Source organism: Patiria miniata, unplaced genomic scaffold, assembly GCF_015706575.1.
Source record: "Patiria miniata isolate m_02_andy unplaced genomic scaffold, ASM1570657v1 HiC_scaffold_5, whole genome shotgun sequence".
Classification (NCBI taxonomy): Eukaryota; Metazoa; Echinodermata; class Asteroidea; order Valvatida; family Asterinidae; genus Patiria; species Patiria miniata.
Window position 1 is genome coordinate 7163988 of NW_024037072.1, and position 21493 is coordinate 7185480.

Here is a 21493-nt window from a genome sequence, read left to right on the forward strand (position 1 = left end):
TGTGTCAGATTCAAACCAACCTTTGCATGCTTGGTGGTTGATCTGTTAAGACATCTGCACTAGTAAGCAGGAGGTCCTTGGTTCGAGTCCCACACAGTAACTACATTTTATTGTTGGGCATATACATCGGCTTCCTTTAAGTGTCTAGCAAACAACACCTTGAAGTAAGCTTTCAGAAGCAATTTTTTTATAAAACTAGAACGGCGAAGCCGCCATGGCTCGCTGTCCAAGGCAGGAAGGGAGGCTGAAGGTAGGGTTGGGGATGGGCATGATGGAAGGGGATCAGGATTCTTGTTGATGTGCCTAGGTGTAGGGGTCAGTTTTAAAATGTCAACATAAAAAGTTAACAGATTACCTAATAAATACATGTGTATAGGTTAGCCGTCACTGTATTATGGGGGAGTTTTCCATTGTTAGGGTAATTAGGACTCAGTTGTGGATTTTTGCAGCCCCAACAGTGTCTTCTGCTCCCCATATTTGTATTACCATGGGAAAACTCTTGTGTAGCCGCCACAAATGCAGAACAAGAATGGGTATACATGTACATGAAGACACAGCACCATCACCACCTCCCCGAAACCTTACCCCATCCCAAAACCTTACCCCATCCCCAACCCGCCCCCTCCCCCACCCAACCCCCTACCCACACCCATTCCATCCTCCCCTAACCATCCCCACCCTATCACCTACACATCCCAACCCCACCCAAACTCCAATCCCTATCTCCTTCCCCCTCCCCTGACCCGTACCCTCCCCTACCCCAACCCCCTACACCCACCTACCCTATCTTCCCTTATCTGTCCTTACCCACCCTACACATCCCCACCCCAACCCTTACTCGAATTCCAATATCCCGCCCACCCCATTCCCCCACCATACATCCCCAACTGACCCCATGCAACCCCTACTCTGATCCCTATATACTGCCCCCTCCCCTTATCCAACCCCTACAACAACCCATCCCTACACATCCCCAACCCAACCCCTACTCCGATCCTATATCCCGCCCCCTGCCCAACCCCCTCCTAATCCAACTCCTACATCCATGCCCATCCTCTCCCTACCTGTCTCCCCCTACCTGTCTCTCCCTACCTGTTCCCACCCCACCCCTACAAATCCCCACCCCACCCAAACCCAGTATTCCAACCCCTCTCCCCACCCCACCCCACCCCAACCCACCCCGCCCCACCCATCCTAGCTCCCCTACTCATCCTACTCACACAAACCCTAACTCCAACCCTATCCCCCAACCCACCCCACCCCACCCTCCCCTATACCCCATCCCTACTCCAACCCCATAAACTAACAGATCAAACCAGAAGCTCATGCACATCCCCAAAATGCAACGTGTACATGTACATGTTATACCGGTATACACACACGTACAGTACATGTTATACCAGTATACATGTACATGTAACAATTAAAAACTTTAACATTTCCTTGAATTAAAGTTCCTCAATAAAATCATAAAATTTACTGCAATGATATGAACCTAACTGAAGTTATAAAGATGATACATGACAACTGCATTTAATTTTTTTCCCCAAGTTAACTAGAAAAAAAAACTTCAACATTTTTATCTGAACGCGGACGGCCGGACGGACGGACGGACGGGCGCCCGGACAGACGGACGGAAATTGGTATTACATAGGCTCGCATCTGCTTCGCAGCTCGCCAAAAATGTGACTTTTTCCACTTTTTATTTCACTGCATTTCACCTCCGAATATTTGAATCAAAAGCAAATGTTCTAATATTTGATAATTGATCGAATATTTGAAATAGCCCTGATAAAACCCACATTGGTGGAAAATAAATCCCATTATCAAAATATCAACTGCCAATGCAAACATTCCACCAAAATGTCAGGATTCTTTTGTTAATATCTCACTTGTGGTTCTTTTTCGTTCTTCGCTCTCTGCGAAGGCACGTTCGCTTTCAGCAATCACTTTGATGGTGTAGGTCTCCCCCGGAACCAGACTAGTCAGTTCATAGCTGTCTTCTGTACCGGGCAGGGTTGTATTTTTTGTCTCGGTATCTTGAAATGTACCGGAGTATTCCACGGTAAAATTCTCAACGACATCAGGGGAGGACCACGTGATGAGCATTGTTTCTTTGGTGATGTTGGAGATGCTGTCTATAGTGGGGGCTCTCAGTTCTGTAGAGGCAAAACAACAGTTAAGTATTTTTGCTAGTTACAATTTTGTTAGTTAAAAAATGATTTATGAATAAATCACATGTGGTAACAACTATAGAGCCTTTGCAAGGTAGCCATATTGGGGGAACATTGCTTTTACTCCACAGAGATGTACTAACATGGTTAAACCTTTAAAGCACTCACAATAAAAACATTTCTAAGATGGCTGCAAGCAGTCTACAGCAATTAATCTATCGCTGTAGAATCGCGTCAATGCAACTTGTGAAATATTGTCCAATTACATCATACACATGTACAAATGGATGCGGAACGCGCAAAATCTGAGACAAACAAAACATAACGTACAAATTCCAGAGGGTTGTCTAAGGGGCGTGTCTAACTCGCAAACGGCAATAGGTCAATTGACCATGTCTTAAAGAGTTTGTGGAATGCTCGAAGACATTTTTGTCATTTTTCGGGTATATGTAGCCTAAGGTGTGATGAAATAAAAACGACTATTGTTTCTGTCATAAAATGAGTACAAAAGGTACTTTTGAGAGCTGTTTTTCCAGTCCTGTTTATGCCTGTTTCGACCCGAACGTGCAATTTGTGTAAAAGTCGTCGTTGCGGGCAGCAAACAAAACACAGTAAATCGTGACGTAATAAACAGGACTCCCGATGCAGAGTAGCATAAATGAGTCCTGTTTATTACGTCACGATTTACTGTGTTTTGTTTGCTGCCCGCAACGACGACTTTTACACAAATTGCACGCTCGGGTCGACACAGGACCTGAAAAACAGCTCTCAAAAGTACCTTTTGTACTCATTTCATGACAGAAACAATAGTTGTTTTTACTTCATCACACCTTGGGCTACATATACCCAAAAAATGACGGAAATGTCTTCGAGCATTCCACAACCTCTTTAAGCAAATGACGATGTTAAATACACCATTTACAAACAAACTTGTGTAAATCCCAAGTTGACATAAGTTCACTTAAGGCTCTAGTAAACAATTTACATCTTTACAATCGTTCAGTTAAAGATTGAAATAAACTGCTAAATTTCTTCAATGGACATGACGTTTCTACTGTTCCTGCCCAGAAAATAGAACTTACTCATGAGGAAGTCATTCTTGATTGTGCCAGACTATTTTATAATTGGAGTGCGCACCAAGCCTCACTTTCAAATCTTTGTTTACATGAGGCTTAAAACATAAGGGTATGTTTAATTACAAATTTGATTTTATTAATCAGAGCAGACTGGTATTAATTTGTAATGAACTTTCATTTCATTGTTATTTCCACTCGCAGTTCCAAAAATGAAGAGTTTACCTCGCTTTCAATTCAATGTGGCGGAATCGTAAAGAAAGTCTATAGTGGTGTTGCAGCACTCCCTCTTATTCCGTAATTTTTTTTTTCCTCATACAATATTTCTAAGCTCAGCATCTTTAAGAAAAAAGCAGAAGTCAGTATTAGTCCATACCTGTTACAATGACTTGAAAAGTACAGGGCGGCGTTGCTACATTCTCCGCAGCGTCCGTTGCTATGCACGTGACTGTACTCTCACCAATTTCAAATTTGGTGTTGGATTGGGGCGAGCAGGTGACCGTGGGTTCGGGGTCCAGATTGTCAGTAGCCCTAGGGTACTCCCATGTCACGTATGTGGAGTTAGTGGCGTAGTCAGCGTAATGGGAGGTGTTAGACGGGCAGGTGTTTTGGTCCAGAACAGGGGATAATGTATCTGAATAAAGACAAACAGGTTTGCAAAAATTACTCACAATGAAATTTGGGAATACGAGCACCTCATGATACAGTACGCCGCTGAGCATTAGCCTTAGAAATGCAGGTTTTCAGCATCAACTGTCAACATGTTTATTCTTTAGTACTCACCTATTTTTGTTTACATGCAGAGCCTTAAAAAATCAAATGCATTTGAAAATGTCAAATAAAGGGTGAGTCAAAAAGCGGAACCCAAACCCCAAAAATTATATTTCATATTTAAAAAAATATGTAGCACAAAAAATAATGACTGGAAAGCCAATTTCAAAAGCTTTCCTTTACGAAAGAAAAATGGATGAAGTTGTGTTGTGGAAAAAAAATAGCATAAAAACTAAAAAGTTGAAATTTCTCCCTTTTACTGCAACAAAGGAGGTGGAAAGTCATAGTATTGGCAACAAAGCTGTTATAAATGTATTCAAGTCATAACATTCTATTGCATGTTTCCTTTAATAACTCTTGAATGCAAAAACAAATTCACAGTGCGAGAAAGTTGAAAATGTGCACGTTCAATAACCGCAGGATCACACGTATATTTTTGTGTTTTCTATATCATCTCACCGACAGTAACATTAAAGGAACAGGTTTCATCTTAAGATTTTATCTTACCAACAGTGACGACGAAGGTACAGTTTTGATCAGCAACATTTCCAGCAGCGTCTGAAGCAGTACAAACGACGGTTGTATCTTGGTTTTCTGGGAATTCAGATCCTGATGGTGGGTCACATGACACACTCAGACTGACATCTCCTTCGGAAGCAGTTGGATCATCGTAGTCCACTGTTGCATTATTGGTCAACATGCCCTCAGAACAATTAGTAAATGTTGCAACTGGAGGAGTTGTATCTGCGGGAGGAAAAAAACGAAAGAAAAATGGATGAAGTTGTTTTGTGGAAAAAAAAAAGTTTTTAAAAAATATTCCTTTTTCAACCACTAAATCCATCTTTATGCAGGTTGTCTCGGGTTGTACCAGCAACATCATTTTGGGATTTTCCTCCCAACTCGATGAACTAAATACTTTCCATATTAGGTTTTGCCCTTCACCGACGTATAAACACTGTATACTCAGTGTATTACGTCCGAAGTGAAAGTTGGAAAAAATCACTGGGGTGGGACTCGAACCCACGACCTCCTGCTTTCTAGTGCAGATGTCTTACCACTAGACCACCGAGCTTACGGGATCGGTTGGCTGGTTCGAATCTGATGTACATCGCAGCGGGTACTGCCTATAACTTTTCATAAGATGGAATTGTTGCATCAGGGTGATGTAAATCAATGTTAGGTTTTGCTCTTCACTTTCCACTTTTTTATTCATTGATTTTTTCTTTCCAGACCTATCAACAACGATGTCCTTTGCACTAATCAATTGTTTCTTGACAAGAATTCCCTTCTATTCAATCAAAATTTCAAAATGACAACTCAAACAGATCCAATCTTACTTTGCTGCAGGATTATGTAAACATTAATTTATCTCATTAATTGCTGCCATTGCCTCATTTTGTGTTAGTTATCAGATTTTATCTTACCAACAGTGACGACGAAGGTACAATTTTGATCAGCAACATTTCCAGCAGCGTCTGAAGCAGTACAAACGACAGTTGTATCTTGGTTTTCTGGGAATTTAGATCCTGATGGTGGGTCACATGACACACTCAGACTGACATCTCCTTCGGAGGCAGTTGGTTCATCGTAGTCCACTATTGCATTATTGGTCAGCATGTCCCCGGAACAATTAGTAAATGTAGCATTTGGAGGAGTTGTATCTGGAATAACAGAATGAAGTTGAAAAAACTTTATTCAGAAAATTGAAGCAAATATCTTTTAAGTTACAATCGTTTAAGTTATGATGACATTTCATGAAGCCAATGAGATTAAGCAATGGCAATCAATTTCTGAACTAAATCTAGATCATTAACAAAACGTTTTAAGTTGAACAAACTTCACAGCTTTTATCATTGCTGGAGAACAGAAACTTGATTTTTTTTTCTCTCTCAATTAATTTTTCATGTTTTATTCCAACCAAAAACCATGGTTTTTTGGGGGTTTTTTTTACATCTAACCCTCCGAAAAAAAAGTTGTTTGGGGGGCACAGCCACATCTGCCTAGCAAGCAGTCTGGTTACCGATCCGTACATACGCTGCATCGGGAGTCCTGTTTATTACGTCACAATTTACTACGTTTTGTTTGCTGCCCCCAACGACGACTTTTACATAAATTGCACGTTCGGGTCGAAACAGGACCTGAAAAACAGCTCTCAAAAGTACCGTTTGTACTCATTTCATGACAGAAACAATTGTCGTTTTTATTTCATCACACCTTAGGCTACATATAACCAAAAAATGACGGAAATGTCTTCGAGCATTCCACAACCTCTTTAAGCTAAAAAATACTGGTATCATATCTAGTCACTCACCGACAGTCACAGTAAATGTACAATTTTTAGCGGCAACATTGCCCGCTTGGTCCGATGCTGTGCAAACGACATTCGTATTACCCTCGGGGAAGGAGGAGCCAGGGGGATACGGCCGACATGTGACTGTCAAGCTCTCTTGGCCATCCAAAGCCACTGGTTCCACGTAATCAACGTTTGTCTTATTTGATAGAATGTCCGCAGAACAATTGAAGAAGGTGGCATTGGGAGGGGTGGTATCTGTATAAAAAAACAATTTGATAAACAGATAATTACAAAAAAAAGCTAACTTTGCAGCATAATCAATCTTCAATGATGATTATTATAATAATTTTTCTAAATAGAACAATTGCGGGTAACACCATGTGGAAAGAAATCTGAACAAAAAATTGAACAAAAATTTGAGAAAAAATGTGAAGGTAACCCTAACAATGCTGAATCCTCCAATTTTCACATGATTTGTCACACATCGGAGAGACTTATTATTAGGGCGACTGGTAATGTTTGCATGGTGAATGCCAATTCAAGTGGCCACTTCCACAAAAACTCCGGTTTCCATGTTTTATTAGCTTCCAAGTTTCACTTTTGTTCCGTAATAAAGTCAACAGTGAATCGTTTTTGTTTCATAAATACTTAACTAGTCATTCTTTCAACAGGATGTAGCCATGCTTAAGACTTGAGTTTCATTACGTTTTTGATAAATTAAAACATTTTTTTGTCCATTGCTAACAATAAATGAAGTGGGCAAGGGAAGTTTTCAATAATTGATCATTCACTTCTGTCAGGAAATTAGCACATGTACCTCAGTGACTGGTGACACAAAACCACTCAAGTAAAGAGAAACTAGCCACCTCAAAACCAAACAGAGATAAGCCTAGGAGAGCTCGTCCCAGAGTGCTCGTCCCGGAGTGTGATGGCCTAGAGGTTAAGAACACCGGACTCACGTTCTGGTGTTACAGAGGCAACACTGACGTGGGTTCGAGCCCGCCGGCGGACACTTGTGCTAGAACCCAAGAACCCAAAATATTCTATCCAATTGATTCACAATGGTTATATTCTTTCCACACCTCAGTCTACACAACCGGCCAAATTTAGCCTATTCATTGGTGTTGAAGGGTAGTCATATAGACAAATCCCGCTAACAAATTTATCACGAAGGCCCCCTTCAATGGCAACAGCATTGTGCTAGCTACTGTTCAGATAATCCGCCACATGGTAGTTGCCTTGTACAATAGCATGCATAAATGGTTTCTCCATTGAAGGGGCCTTGTGTATGTGCAGTCATCACGTGTCCGGATTCGTCTAGCACCGCCTAGTCTATTTAATATGACCTTGCACAGCAGCAAGGGTCTATTATATGCGAGCAGATTGGGCGATTTATTATGCAACTATACTGCATATCACCTCCAGAAACTGACAAAAAACAGTGGGCGCCTGCTATACGCGCGTAATGTGACTCCCGCGCTTGTAAGCATCATGCCCTTCTTTAGATCTTGCCCACTTTTGTTGCTTCAAACGAACAAAATGCACAAATAAAAAATAATATGGACTATATCTTTAAAAGCAATCAGCCCATTTTCATGAGGCCATAGGAATAGATAGGGTATACAACTTACCAAGAACGGTCACACTGAAAGTGCAGTTTGCAACTGTGGCATTTAGTGAATCTAAAACATCGCAAACGACCATGGTCTCCCCTTCTTCAAACTTTCCTGGCGGTGGTGAACATGAAACGGTTGAGGTGCCATCCGAAGCGGTCGGTACTGTGTACAAGACTTCTGTAGCATTTGACAAAATGTTGTCTGGACACGCAAGCGTCACTGGTTGGGTAGTCATCACTGGTGGGGTGGTCGTCACAGGTTGGGTAGTCATCAATGGTGGGGTGGTCGTCACTAGTTGGGTAGTCATCAATGGTGGGGTAGTCGTAGCTGCGATGATAGAAAGTACAGACAAATACATGTATTGTGCCTATGAATTGCTTCATTAAAGTTTGTAGATTTACATCTGTGCCCAGCTGAGAAATGTTACTTGCCTGGAGTACTACATATGGAAAATTGTATTCTTGAAAAATAAATTACAACATCAACTTTCTATCTGATTTACAGAAAATATTGTATAAATTTTTGGTGAATATTAAAATGCATTACTACCGTTAAAATCATGATCAAGATGCTCCCCAAATTTAAAACTTGTTTATTATGGCTATTAAGACAAATTTACATGTTTTAACTTCAAACAGAGGAAAATTGAGTTGGTTCCTGATTTTCCTAAGTGTTTAAATGAAGCCCAAATTTTAAAAGTGGGGCGAAAACCTAATTCTTGCATATTTCCTCCCTTTTTTATTTTTCAAATTAATTAAACATCCTAATTATTTCATATATTTTTCATCACAGATCTATTTTGTCACATTGGGCATTAAATCTCATTCTAAAAATTAAGGGATTCAATTTCAAGATTTATTTTTTTTAAGTTGCTCTACCCAAAAAAAAAGAGGCATACAAAGTTGTTAAGACAAAACATGTGAATACACAATATTGAACATGCAATCAACGATGGAAATCTCTGTTGCATTTACTAAATTCATCAGTAAAATAGCCTTGTTCTAATTTTGATTGTTGAATTCTCAGAGGTGTCATTAAGAGATATCCTGACAGGGTCTTACAAGGTCAATCAACGAGGCAATTAAAATTATTCAAACCAGCTGGTCACTCTCAAACACTCCATTACCTTCAGTTGTTTCAGACATCAAAGGAGTTGTTGAATTTGAAGTCTGGCCCACACATTTGATTGGTAGTAAAATGGCCTGTGAAACAAAAAAACAAACAAAATGAAACAAAAATGGCCTTCAGTTCAAATTATAATATTTCAATGTAAAGTGGACAGCAGGAGACAGGATCTCTCTCAGTCACATACCATGCTGCAATGCTTCCTATAACACAAATTTATCCGCCATCTTTTTGCTCTGATCTGATCCACCAATTGGGGGATCTGATCCACCAATCTGGCAAAAGGTGGATCAGATCCCCCAATTGGTGGATCTAGTGGGAACGGGGTCCAATTGCTTGTTCATCAGTCTGTCCTTGGTGATTGTTTGTGTGTGTGTTTGTACAAGTCTTTCTTTAGTTCTTGCCCATAGAGCCATAGAAAAATTACTAAAGGAGAGAGTTTTGAAGCTGCCCTGAGCTGAGGCTTTTTAAAATCATGTGCGTAGTGTTCGTAGAAGTAATTAAATTGGACATGTTTGATGGAATGAATTTTGAATAATGTACTCTAAATGCCACGCATACACACATGTAAGTACAACATACATGAACAACGTAAGCGCATTTTCTACGAGTCTGATGGCAAAAATCATCTACAGTATACATTTTTTGTAACTTGGTTGATAATGACTGCGGGGATAGCTGTGTTAAATTTGACAGCCAGAGGGAGGGTTAAATCAGGGGTGTCAAGCCCCAAGTAAATTGATAGTGCAAGCTCCAACTGCCTCAATCCTACAAAATCCTTGAAATCTCCAGACTGATTTTGAAAGATATGGAAGGATTAATCCTAACCACCCCAACCCTTTAAAATCCAACTGCATGTTTTGTTGGAATCTGTTGGAGTGAGGACTGCACTAGTGAACTGTTTATGCTTTGCAAGGGGTCAGGCATACCACCTTTATCGAAGTGCAACAGTTTGGGCATTGAGTTGCCATATACAATGTACATGTACATGTAAAGAGTGAGAAAAGACTCTACACTGTATTACTCAAGGGGGTTACGGTTAAAGGGAAAATACAACATTTGCAAACATCAAAAAACGAAATGGTCAAATTATCACGAAATACCTTACTAAATTGTTAGGGAATAAAACATCCTTTAAAATCGTGGCTCCTGGTGGGCTGACATTTTCAAGAAAAACTGTATTTTTCCAACGCTGGTCGGCCGACCAGCGTTGGAGAAAACTGGCTTTTTTCAAAAACTGTTCTTAATTTTTCATATTTAGTTATTCTGACTTTTCTTTGCAATTGATCACACACCTGTGAAGGGATACAAGCCTGCTAGACTGATTCTCTGACCTTACAATTCCCCAAAGTGTATTAATTGCTTTGTTTCATCTTAAGTGGGGTCAGGGAACCAGACTACAAGAACATGATAGGTTTTCTTGGTTTTTCCAGCATCTTCAAGCCCAAAACATGAAACAAGTCAGTTTAACAATATTTTATGTAACTTACTTATCCTCCAATCCATTCATTTCTGAAACTGGCAGCAAAAGCCAATGTTGTACATTTCCTTTAAGGATTAAAGAGCTGGATTCAATCGGCATTTTGAGGGAGAAAACTGAGACAAAAGTTTACAATTATGAGTCCGATGTGGACAATCTAAGATAAGTTCCTCTTGTTAGTTTTGGTTTAAAACTTTACTTTATTCCCCCCCCCCCCAAAAAGTCCCTTTTTCCAAAGGGGAAAAATAGTCTCTAATAAAATGTCAGTTAATGACTGAAAAATGTCAACTTCATCTATGATGGATAACTTCTTTGCCCTTTTTTGTTTTTGTTTTTTTGCCAACATTCTAGAATTTCGATAGCTGGTTTTGATGATCAAAATGTCCCCACTTCATCTATTTGGTAACTCAACAGACAGTAAATTATGAACTATGTCATGGTTACTATGACAACAGGGTGCCGCAAATCCGGGTCAAAGTCAAAGTCTGGAGTGCAAATTGTGTGCTGCAACATACGCACATGCACACTATGCAAATACCGATACAAAATGGGTAGTTGTACAAATAAACAGAACTGAAAAGAACACTAGATACCAAAAAAAAAAACAGGGTAAATATACAAATGATGTTTGCATAGTATGTACCACAAAATTTAAGCTTTATGACTTAAAAAAAAACATGTATAATGTACACACTTTACACAAATAAACATTTTGCAATATCATGCTGCCATAACTTTATGGGGAGATTTTGGGGGATTTTCACAGCCATAAAATATGTGCGCAATTAGACCCATTTTTTTCCCTGGTTATCAAATTTCACAGAAACGTGTTCTACCGATAAAATAGCGAGAGATTTCAATAGCCTTTTAGTCTGCATACAAAGTCTACGTACCATCTGCACAAACGTCATGTCAATATGAAGATTACCAGTAGACAAGGTGCGCGAGACACCTACATGTAATAATTTTCAATAATATCTCAAAGCACAATGTCACCATTAAAAACAGACATCATACTATCGAGGGGTGAGCTTCAAATTTGTAAAAAAAAAAAAAAATTGTGAAGCAGGAAATTTGTGGTTTTTTTGAAAAATTATTGCAAACATTGGTGGACTTTAAGTATTAATGCAATAGTATTGGTTAACAGTTTCAATAAATTTCCACCTTTTACCTTTTATTTCACAACGTGATCACAGAGCAGGCACAAGAGGAACTAGAGGAACTAATATACATTGATACTTTTTGAGGCTTAAAGTTCCGGTTTGCATAAAAAACATCATAAGTAATTTTTCTCCTTATCTTTTAACCAAATATTTTTTAGATTAAATGATAATCTAGTTTTAACTGTTTATAGTTATACATGTACATGGTGCAATACATGTAAATATGCCAATCTACATGGGCTTTATATGTCTCCTAATTCCTTGTGTTTAAAGGGAATATGTACATCATTTGCTTTTGCTGTAATTTTCAGAAATGGATGGAGTGGGGGTTGGTAATATATGGGCAATTCTCCATGGGAGAGCAAAAAATGTCAAAATTAAATATTTACATATTAAACCTTTTTTATACTTTTTCCAGACCTCGATTAAATGGGGAATTCAGTTCAAAAAATGAAATTGAAAAAAATTACATATTTCTGGTAAAAACAGTGATTTTTGCAATTTATGATTAAAAATGTTCAGATTTGGTAAAAAAAATAAAATTTAGTGTATGTATTACTTTCTGAATTATAGAGAAAAGATTTGATTTATTTTATGATGTTACAAGTTACTAACATTACTCAGGGTCATTAAAAAAAATTCTAAAAATATAAATATATATATATATATAGTGTAGGCCTTCATTTAAAAATGTCAAAATTAGCACGTAATTCCGTTACCGAAAAAATGGCAAAAGTTACTTATTTCACAAATTTTCTTGTTTTTTTTCTTCAAATCATGTATGTTGAGAAAAGACCCTACTATAAACATAAATGAAAAATAAAAACTTTAAAATAGTAATTTCTTGGCATTTTTCCAAGTGGTAACGGAATTACGAAATGGTAACGGAATTACGGTAACGGAATTACGCATGCACAAAGTATGCACATTTCCTCCAGATTATGTACATGACATATTATTAAATTGGAGATTTGCTTGTAACCTTGGACAATAACTTTAAATACTAAATTACTTGTTAAATCATTTCCCTCTTTAATTTGCTATTATATAATTAAAAATAATCAGGTGTTCCATTGATATTTTTTACTTTTACGTTTTCTTTTTTACTATTTAAAAAATGCTAATAGTTGTTTGGATGCTTAAAGGGAATATACAACATTTGCAAACATCAGAAAATAAAACTACCAAGTTTTTACAAAATACCTTACTAGGATGTTGGTAAATGACAGTCTAAAGCATCCTGTAAAATTATGGCACCTGGTGTGAAGTAATTTTCAAGAAAATGATATTTTTGTATACATTTCCAACGGTGGTCGGCCAACCACCGTTGGAAAAACCTATTTTTCAACTACTGCTCCAACTTTACACTCTTTCCAGTCCAAATTTTGTTTGCTATTTGTTACATGTTCATGAACGGGTGCAGGCCAGCTAGTCTGGTTCCCTTATCCTCCAATTTTCCGGCATCTATAAATTGATCCATTTTACCTTTAGTGGAGTCAGGGAACCAGACTACTTGAACAGTTTTGTTTTTCTTGGTTTTTCCAGCATTTTTGAACGCAAAACTTCAAAAATGTCAGTGTAACAATATTTGATCTATTATACTAACCCCTCAAATAGTTCATTTCTTAAAATTACAGCAAAAGCCAATGATGTACATTCCCTTTAAATATGTGTTGCCAAAGCCGTTGTCTGGTACCCACAGAAAATATATTCCACAACAAGTATATATGAAAGTTGAGTACCAGACTGTACTTGTACTTCTACTTGGCATAACTTAACATCTTCCCTTGCTCAGAGATGCCAACCAGTGCAGTTTTATTGTATTTTCCACGATAAACTAGTGAAATACGATAATACAATTGTTCATAGTAAAATTAGATTTTCGGTAAAAAAAAATATACATATACATATTGCTTTCATTTGACCTTGACCTTTGACCTAAAAAATGAAGCCCAGACATGTTTAGGCCTACATTTACATTTTGATCTGCTAATTTTCACTTAGCTTTCCCCTTGTGGCATTTTATAAACTTCTAAAATTTGTATTGTGATGAGTTCATGTTGAATTCAATGTAAAAGTATTGCATTTACCTATTACATGTAAACCTATGGCGTAATTCCGTTACCGCCCAGGCGTAATTCCGTTACCGTGATTAAAATGCAAATTATGAAAAGACTGATTATTTTTTCAACTTTGTTCTGCATTGTAGTTAACAACACCCCTGAACTCTATAAATAACAGGTAGTGTCCAATTTTAAAATTTCAAAACTTCAGAGAGTTTTATTAATTTATGCAAGAACTCAAATATGCTTGTCCTCCGTCCGTAATTCCGTTACCGATATTAAGCTCCGCCCCTTAAAGGGTAATCTTGTGGGATTTTTTTTTTTTTAGCGGTCAATCAATTCTATTGGGTCTTGGCTCCCTTTCCATGTTTAGATTAGTTGCCTAGCATAGAACATATTTTCTTGGGAAAGAATAATCCTTGACAAAGTGACAAAATTCCGTAATTCCGTTACCAAAGAATTGCCCATATAGCAAATATTGTTACACTGACTTTTTTGACATTTTGGGTTCGTAGATGCTATATAAACCAAGAAAAACAATCATTTTCCTGTAGTCTGGTTCCCTGACTCCAATTAAGATGAAACAGAGCAATTCATAGATGTTGGGGAATTATATGGTCAGGGAACCAGTCTAGCTGGCTTGTACCCGTTCATAGGTGTGTAATCGATTGCAAACAAATGCGGACTAACTAAATATGGTCAATTGGGGCCGGTATTTGAAAAAAGCCAGTTTTTTCCAACGCTGGTCGGCCGACCAGCGTTGGAAATTGATACGAAAATACCACTTTTCTTGAAAATGACAGTATACCAAGTGCCATGATTTTACAGGATGATTTAGACTCTCATTCACTAACAGTCCAGCAAAGTATTTCAAAATAATTTGCTAGTTTTATTTTGTGATGTTTGCAAATGTTGCATTTTCCCTTTAATTTCATTCCATGCAGTTTGTATTTCAATTTCCTACATGAGGTTTTTTTATTATTCATGTTACAAAATTATTACAAACAGTTGTTTCTTTCCTGTAATTTAAGTACTTACAATGTTGTGTTCCTGCGGTGGTATTGATCTACAGTTTCTGTAAATGTACACCTTTATTTTGAACACAACATGATCACAGAGCAGGAACAAGAGGAAATTTATACATTTGGATTTTTGAGGCTTAAATTAAGTTCTGGTTTGCATAAAAAAAACCATCAATAAGTAACTAACATTGCCCTTATCTTTTAACCAAATATGTTTTAGATAAGATGATAATTTAGTTATAAATGTTATGTACAATGTACATGGTGCAATACATGTACATGTAAATGAAAATCCTTAGGTTGTAAGTTCATCCCGTACGATTTTACAAGCGTGTTACATTATTTTACATTATTCAGAATGCTCTCTGTATATTTCCATGTACTGTATACATGTGTTCAAAACCCCAGGCTGTTATAATGTTAAAAAAAAAGGAATTTACCAGTACAGGTACATGTACTGTAGAAAATGCCTGCGGCCAATTTTAAACAAAGTACTTTGTTGAAATTTTGTTTAATCTACAGTGCAAATACTGACAATATTTATTGTCATTATTATGCAGGTACATGTACATGTAGGCAAATATATCCTAGCTTTTAAGTATTTCTAGTCTGTGGTAGTTTTGCAAAGTACAAAATTTGCATTTATCCCACCATCAACCTACATTGTACCTAATTACTATCAAAAAGCTTCGCTACGTATTGAGCCCGGTTCATACTCGGCGCGAAAGCGAAAGCGAACGCGAATTTGTTACGTCATGGCAAGTATTCGCGCTGCGAATTCACAAAAGTTGAACACATTTCAACTCGGGCGAATTTCGCAGCGAGTGTTTCATGATGTCAAATTTGCTTCGCATTCGCATTCGCATGGAGTATGAACCGGGTTTGAAAGATCGTACTGGTACTAAACACCCTGTGAAATTCTTCCATCTGGCTTGCTGTGCTTTCAAAGAAATCAAGAAATGTGATTTCCAACAATCAGTCAATTGACTGATTTGGGGAATAAAGAGTGCTATTTCATGTTCAAAAGGTGGTGCATGGTTTTTCATTATTTTCTCGAAAAAAGTAATACATGTATCCACTGAACCGAAACTTCAAACATTCTTCGGTGGCTTTTAAGTGGTTTTATCATTGGAAATGTCAAATAAAATGCATGAAAAGCAAATAATCCTAAAGCCTTTAAAAGAATACAGGAGAAACGTAAATTATTAACCCGTAACCCATTGAGCACTTTTACTAGAAAGTATCCTGAATCTGCCAAAATCCACCTACATGTATTGTGTCATGCACAAAAATGTTAGTGTTGGTGACTGCTCAGTATGGAGGTATCCTGAATCCATCAAAATCCCGCAGTACCGCTAGGCTTACAACCTAAATTCATCAAAATCCCCATTTTCAATATGGAGGTATCCTGATTCCACCAAAATCCTCCACAACAGGGGTATGAATTTTGATGGATTCAGTTACACTAGGGTTAGTGACTCAATATTGCAGTCCCTATAGACAGTTTATTTTTTTGCTAACATCCACAGCCCAACAACCACATTGATTGATGACTTTAATCTCCATAGATTTACGCCCTGTGTACACAACTCCTTAGATTCCCTGGAGATTATTATTTTATTTCATTTCCCGGTGGTACCATTACCGGCATGACAATAATAAAGCTTGAAAGAGAACATATTGGGTGAATACATTACAGAAAAGTAGAGGATATGTTAAGACAAAAAAATCATTTTTGATGTTTATTGAAAAGTTTCATAAATATTTTTTTTTAAATTTAAAATTAAACTGGAAGATAAATGGAAACATTTGTTTTGTTTCATAATTGATAAAACCAGGATAGTCAAGCAATTCCAAAACATACGATCAATGCACTTCAAAAACAAAATAGAGTCGTTTTGTTTCACTCAATTACACAGCTTGAATGATGATTCACTGAGCAACATAAAGTAATGTCAACAAATTCATAAACATCGCAATGCTAACTCCTAATCAACCTTTACTGCATTCTGTATCTTTTATGTGTTTGTATCATGTACAGTTAAAGAGGTTGTGGAATGCTCGAAGACATTTCCGTCATTTTTGGGGTATATGTAGCCTAAGGTGTGATGAAATAAAAACGACTATTGTTTCTGTCATGAAATGAGTACAAAGGTTACTTTTGAGAGCTATTTTTCATGTCCTGTTTCGACCCGAACGTGCAATTGGTGTAAAAGTCGTCGTTGCGGGCAGCAAACAAAACACAGTAAATCGTGACGTAATAAACAGGACTCGTTTATGCTACTCTGCATCGGGAGTCCTGTTTATTACGTCAAGATTTACTGTGTTTTGTTTGCTGCCCGCAACGACGACTTTTACACAAATTGCACGTTCGGGTCGAAACAGGCATGACACGACAGTACTCATTTTATGACAGAAACAATTTCATTTTATTTCATCACACCTTAGGCTACATATACCCGAAAAATGACGGAAATGTCTTCGAGCATTCCACAACCTCTTTAAACCTCTTCCATCCTAATTGGTCGATGCACGGCTACAAACTCTGCTACATCTGTACATTATCCCATTTAGCACGGTCCATGTCACACTCCTCGTATCGCGCTGTTCTAATGTGCGAGTGCCATTCAAGCTGCACGGCGGATTTAACCACTAAAAGGTTACCAGGGTTTGACTTCAGCGGTAGTCCGCTAGCCAATTAGTCAAAACAGCGGCGGGCTAGTCAAACTGTTCCTTAAAGCTATAGTCCATCATTTGTAATTAGTGCATTTTGTTCGTTTGAAGCAACAAAAGTGTTCAAAATCTAATGAAGGATACTGAGCAACTAACCTGATGAAGTTTCAGCTAAGCTTCAGCTGTACATTCCGAGAAAAGCAGCATTCTAAGATCTCAATTTCAAATCAAAAGTTACTGAATCATGTTTTGAATTGTTTTGAATTGCAGCTATACGCGGCGTCGCGCACTGATCCGACGAATTATAACAACCGCGCGCGCGTGTGCGTCGTTCCAATACTTGTGCGCGCTGCGCTGAATAACAAAACGAACTACTAATTTAAATTTTCCTACGGTGCTTCTTAAGAATCACCGTTGGAAATGCCTTCTTTCGTTGATTACTTCAAAATGACAGCTTTCCAGAAAGAATAATTTCACAGGGAGTTTAGTTCCCTTACTATCTTTCAACCAAGTTTGTTTTTCAACAGTAATTACGCCAGTTACTTTTCGGATGGCTGCAAATGATGGACTATAGCTTATTTGCTTTCGCTGTAATTTTCAGAAATGGATGGTTTTGGTGGGTTGGAAATATGTAGTAAATATTGTTACGCTGACTTTTTTGATGTTTTGGGTTCGTAGATGCTATAAAACCAAACAAAATAATCACTTTCCTGTAGTCTGGTTCCCTGACTCCATTTAAGATGAAACGGAGCAATTTATAGACATTGGGGAATTGTAAGGTCAGGGAACCAGTAGAGCTGGCTTGTACCAGTTCATAGGTGTGTAATCAATTGCAAACAAATGCGGATTAACTAAATATGGTCAATTGGGGCCAGTATTTAAAAAAAGCCAGTTTTTTTCCAAAGTTGGTCGGCCGACCATCGTTGGAAATTGATACAAAAATACAATTTTTTTTTTAAATGACAGTAAACCAGGTGCCATGATTTTACAGGATGCTTTAGATTGTCATTCGCTAACAGTCCAGCAAGGTATTTCAAAACAATTTGGTAGTTTTATTTTTTGACATTCGCAAATGTTGTATTTTCCCTTTAAGTAGCCCAGCTGGCGAGTCAAAAATTGAAAGATGAAAGGACAGGAAGAAATAAACCATTAAATTCAGAAAGCAAACCTGTATCAATTTGTGTCTAAACTGCTTTTGGTTAAATTATCAGATCTGTTTATTGAAAGCACCGACAAGGTTGCCTCAGAATACACATTTTACATGTTTGCACACTGTTTTTAAATGAGATACTCTATGAAAACATGCGGGCTAGTGAAAATGCCCGCAGGCTAGTTAAGAGTCTGTTTCAGTAGCCCGGCTGGCTAGTAAAAACAAAAGTTGAGATCGAACTCTGGTTTCTGTAAAGATAAGCGTGCTGTTCCAACTTTGCTGTGCCTCAAGTTTGCTCCGTAACCCACAAGTAGTTCCTCAGGACTACCCTGCTAAATCCAACAGAGTCCAACCGGAGTTTCCTGTTCAATCTACTGTGCCTTATTTTCAGTTGTCTGCTGAATCCAACTGAGTCCAACATGGTGTTATAATGCGGTTCAGTTGCCAGCTGAATCCAACATTTTGCATCAGAAATGTACACAAGGGGTTAATTACTGCTCAATCCAACAGGCTCCATCGGGTATATGACATAGTTGGATCCTGTTGGATTCAGCGGGGTTAGGGTTAATTAAATTAAAATATAAATTTGTTATCCCACTCGCGCTCTTGGAGCACAGAAAATGTAGTACATGTACATCTGCGTCCCACATACCAATCGGTCTTCAGCCTCGTGGCATGCCGGACACTGACGCACTACATTTTTCTGTGTTCCACTCGTGATCGTGGGATAACTAACATTGTACTACATGTGCTTGGATTTGGGCTAACTACCCAACTACGTGGAGTATGGTCCTCTGATGTATATTCCAATATTCCACTGAATTTCTCGCCAGTACTCTTGCCTACCCATGTTGAAAATCGACACAGTTCTCCTATGATTGGACTCGGGTCTGATTAAACACGAGTTGGCATGGCATAGGCTACTGTTTGCACAAGTACATGGGTCAACACGGGTAAGCTGTAAATTGAGGATTTCTACCCAGATAGAGCCTCTCGACCGTGTTCCTGACCTGAAATGAATTTTACCCATGTACACAGTTTATTCAGTTTGATACTCACCAAAATGAAAAGTAGTGTAAGTCTCTCCATAATCATCACGTTCTGAGATTGGTTTTCCAGTGTCTGTCGTCTCATCCATGTCATCTTAAACTGACTTGAGTTGAATGTCTTTTTGCTGTGTGAAAGACAAAGAAAAGAACTTTATTCAGGTTACATATTGTTAAATATTCAGGCCCAATTTGGAGAAGTTTTTTTCAGGTGGAACCACTTTCATGTGCATGCCACAGGTGTTCTTAAAGATGACGCATGTGTGCATTCTGGTAACCCTATTGGTTGAGGAGGCCCTAAGTGTGTGCGTACCCTCTGAGTGGTCACGTGGTTTCCCCTCAAAAATTGCTAAATTAGTATATGTAGCTGAGTACGGGAACACGATTACTGCACACTCACAAGATGTATGGTATATCCCCCCACTTTTTGACAAGGGGGATGGGCCATTGGATCTTCCCCCTCCTCTGATTTCAGAAGTAACGTTTGCGTATCAAAATTTCAACATGAAATTTCACAAAAATTAGACATCTGAAAAAGGCAGCACTTTCTTAGCCTATAAAGAGGGTGAGTATGCTTCTAAAGCAAAAAAAACCTACAAACTAAGCCTAAATGTGAAAATCAAAATTTGACAAAGTTCTACCCGTTTTTGTACATGTGGAAGTGTGGCCTATATATGTTTACGGAGGTACGGTAGTCCAGTCATGCCAGTAAATTGGCCACATTTATGGGGCTAGTTAAGCTGGAGTTACTCAAGCTAATGTTAGCCATCAGAAAGCGATGACATTAAAATGTCCTGAAAAGTGAAATTTAGCAGGGAAAATATTAAAGCATTTACTGATTTAGTATCACTCACTGTCAGTGAGGTGTTTTACACTTGGAATTTTTCAGACCAGTCTCATAGGGTTTGCACACAGGGTGTCAAGTGACGTCCGTGTGTAGAATTCTTTCCAATGCTAAGTGCTATGCTCTAAACTTAGCTACATAAAACAACTGAAGTTCAGATTAGGCCAATGACTTACGTTTGATTTTGAGTTTCATTCATTGATCATTCCATCATTCATTCCATCATTCATTCCACGCACGTTAATGGCAAGCTTGGGCGCAGTGTCAACATTTACACCTTTCTCTGCTGTTTATGACAGCCAGACGCCTTGTCTTGACACTTTGGTTTGACGGCACGATGACTTAATTTTAATAATGACACGCCTTGCACACGATTAATTGTGAAGTTCGGATGAGAAAGACTTCCACATGTTCCCACACTAGATCGGAAATTTCAATGAGTTATCTACAATGTATTGTTTCCTGCAATATTTACAAATGGCATGATCGAATTATCATGTAAGGGGTCATTTATTACAGCACTTTCCGTAACAATTATTTTATATTAGCATCATTGACAATAACTGTTTATTTGTACTTCTCAAAGATGAGACAATATATTTAATTGAACTTAAATGCGTTGGATACCTTCTATTCCCGTCAACAAAAGTTAAGGTTGTTCAGTTTAATTCTTCGAGAAAAACACACACCCCTATTTATGTTAAATGGTTTCGGCTCTTACGGCAAAACCAGCTACCGCTGTGTGATGCACTTAAGCAAGTAAGAATTATGTTTATGTTTACCATGTTGGAAACTCACAATTAAATTAACAGCTGAAATTTAATCCGACAAAATATTTGCAGTACATGTTTATATTATTCGTATTATCCTACAACAAAAATAGCTTTCTCAAACCATGCCCCAACCCAACCATGTCACACATTTTGAGAACAAATTCTGAATGCAATGCAAACTCACCCCCACAAAAACTGATGATAAAATAGAATCGAGAGACAAGTTT

The 21493-nt window shown here is 38.0% G+C and overlaps 1 protein-coding gene across 2 annotated transcripts in view; it reads right to left on the reverse strand.

The window, feature by feature from the left end:
- Positions 1–20945, reverse strand: part of LOC119741169 (tyrosine-protein phosphatase 10D-like) — a 44500-nt gene extending 23555 nt beyond the window's left edge. The window contains exons 1-9 of one of the 2 annotated variants that reach the window (XM_038216875.1): positions 20670–20945; positions 19663–19777; positions 9054–9129; positions 7943–8254; positions 6330–6566; positions 5443–5679; positions 4526–4762; positions 3624–3881; positions 1893–2159 (exon numbers count right to left, since the gene is read on the reverse strand). In XM_038216875.1, the coding sequence (XP_038072803.1) occupies positions 1893–2159; positions 3624–3881; positions 4526–4762; positions 5443–5679; positions 6330–6566; positions 7943–8254; positions 9054–9129; positions 19663–19777; positions 20670–20692 (1762 nt within the window). In that variant the 5' untranslated portion in view covers positions 20693–20945. The remainder of the gene's footprint in view (positions 1–1892; positions 2160–3623; positions 3882–4525; positions 4763–5442; positions 5680–6329; positions 6567–7942; positions 8255–9053; positions 9130–19662; positions 19778–20669) is intronic. The other variant, XM_038216876.1, reaches the window with a different exon arrangement.
- Between the last annotated feature and the right edge of the window lie 548 nt (positions 20946–21493).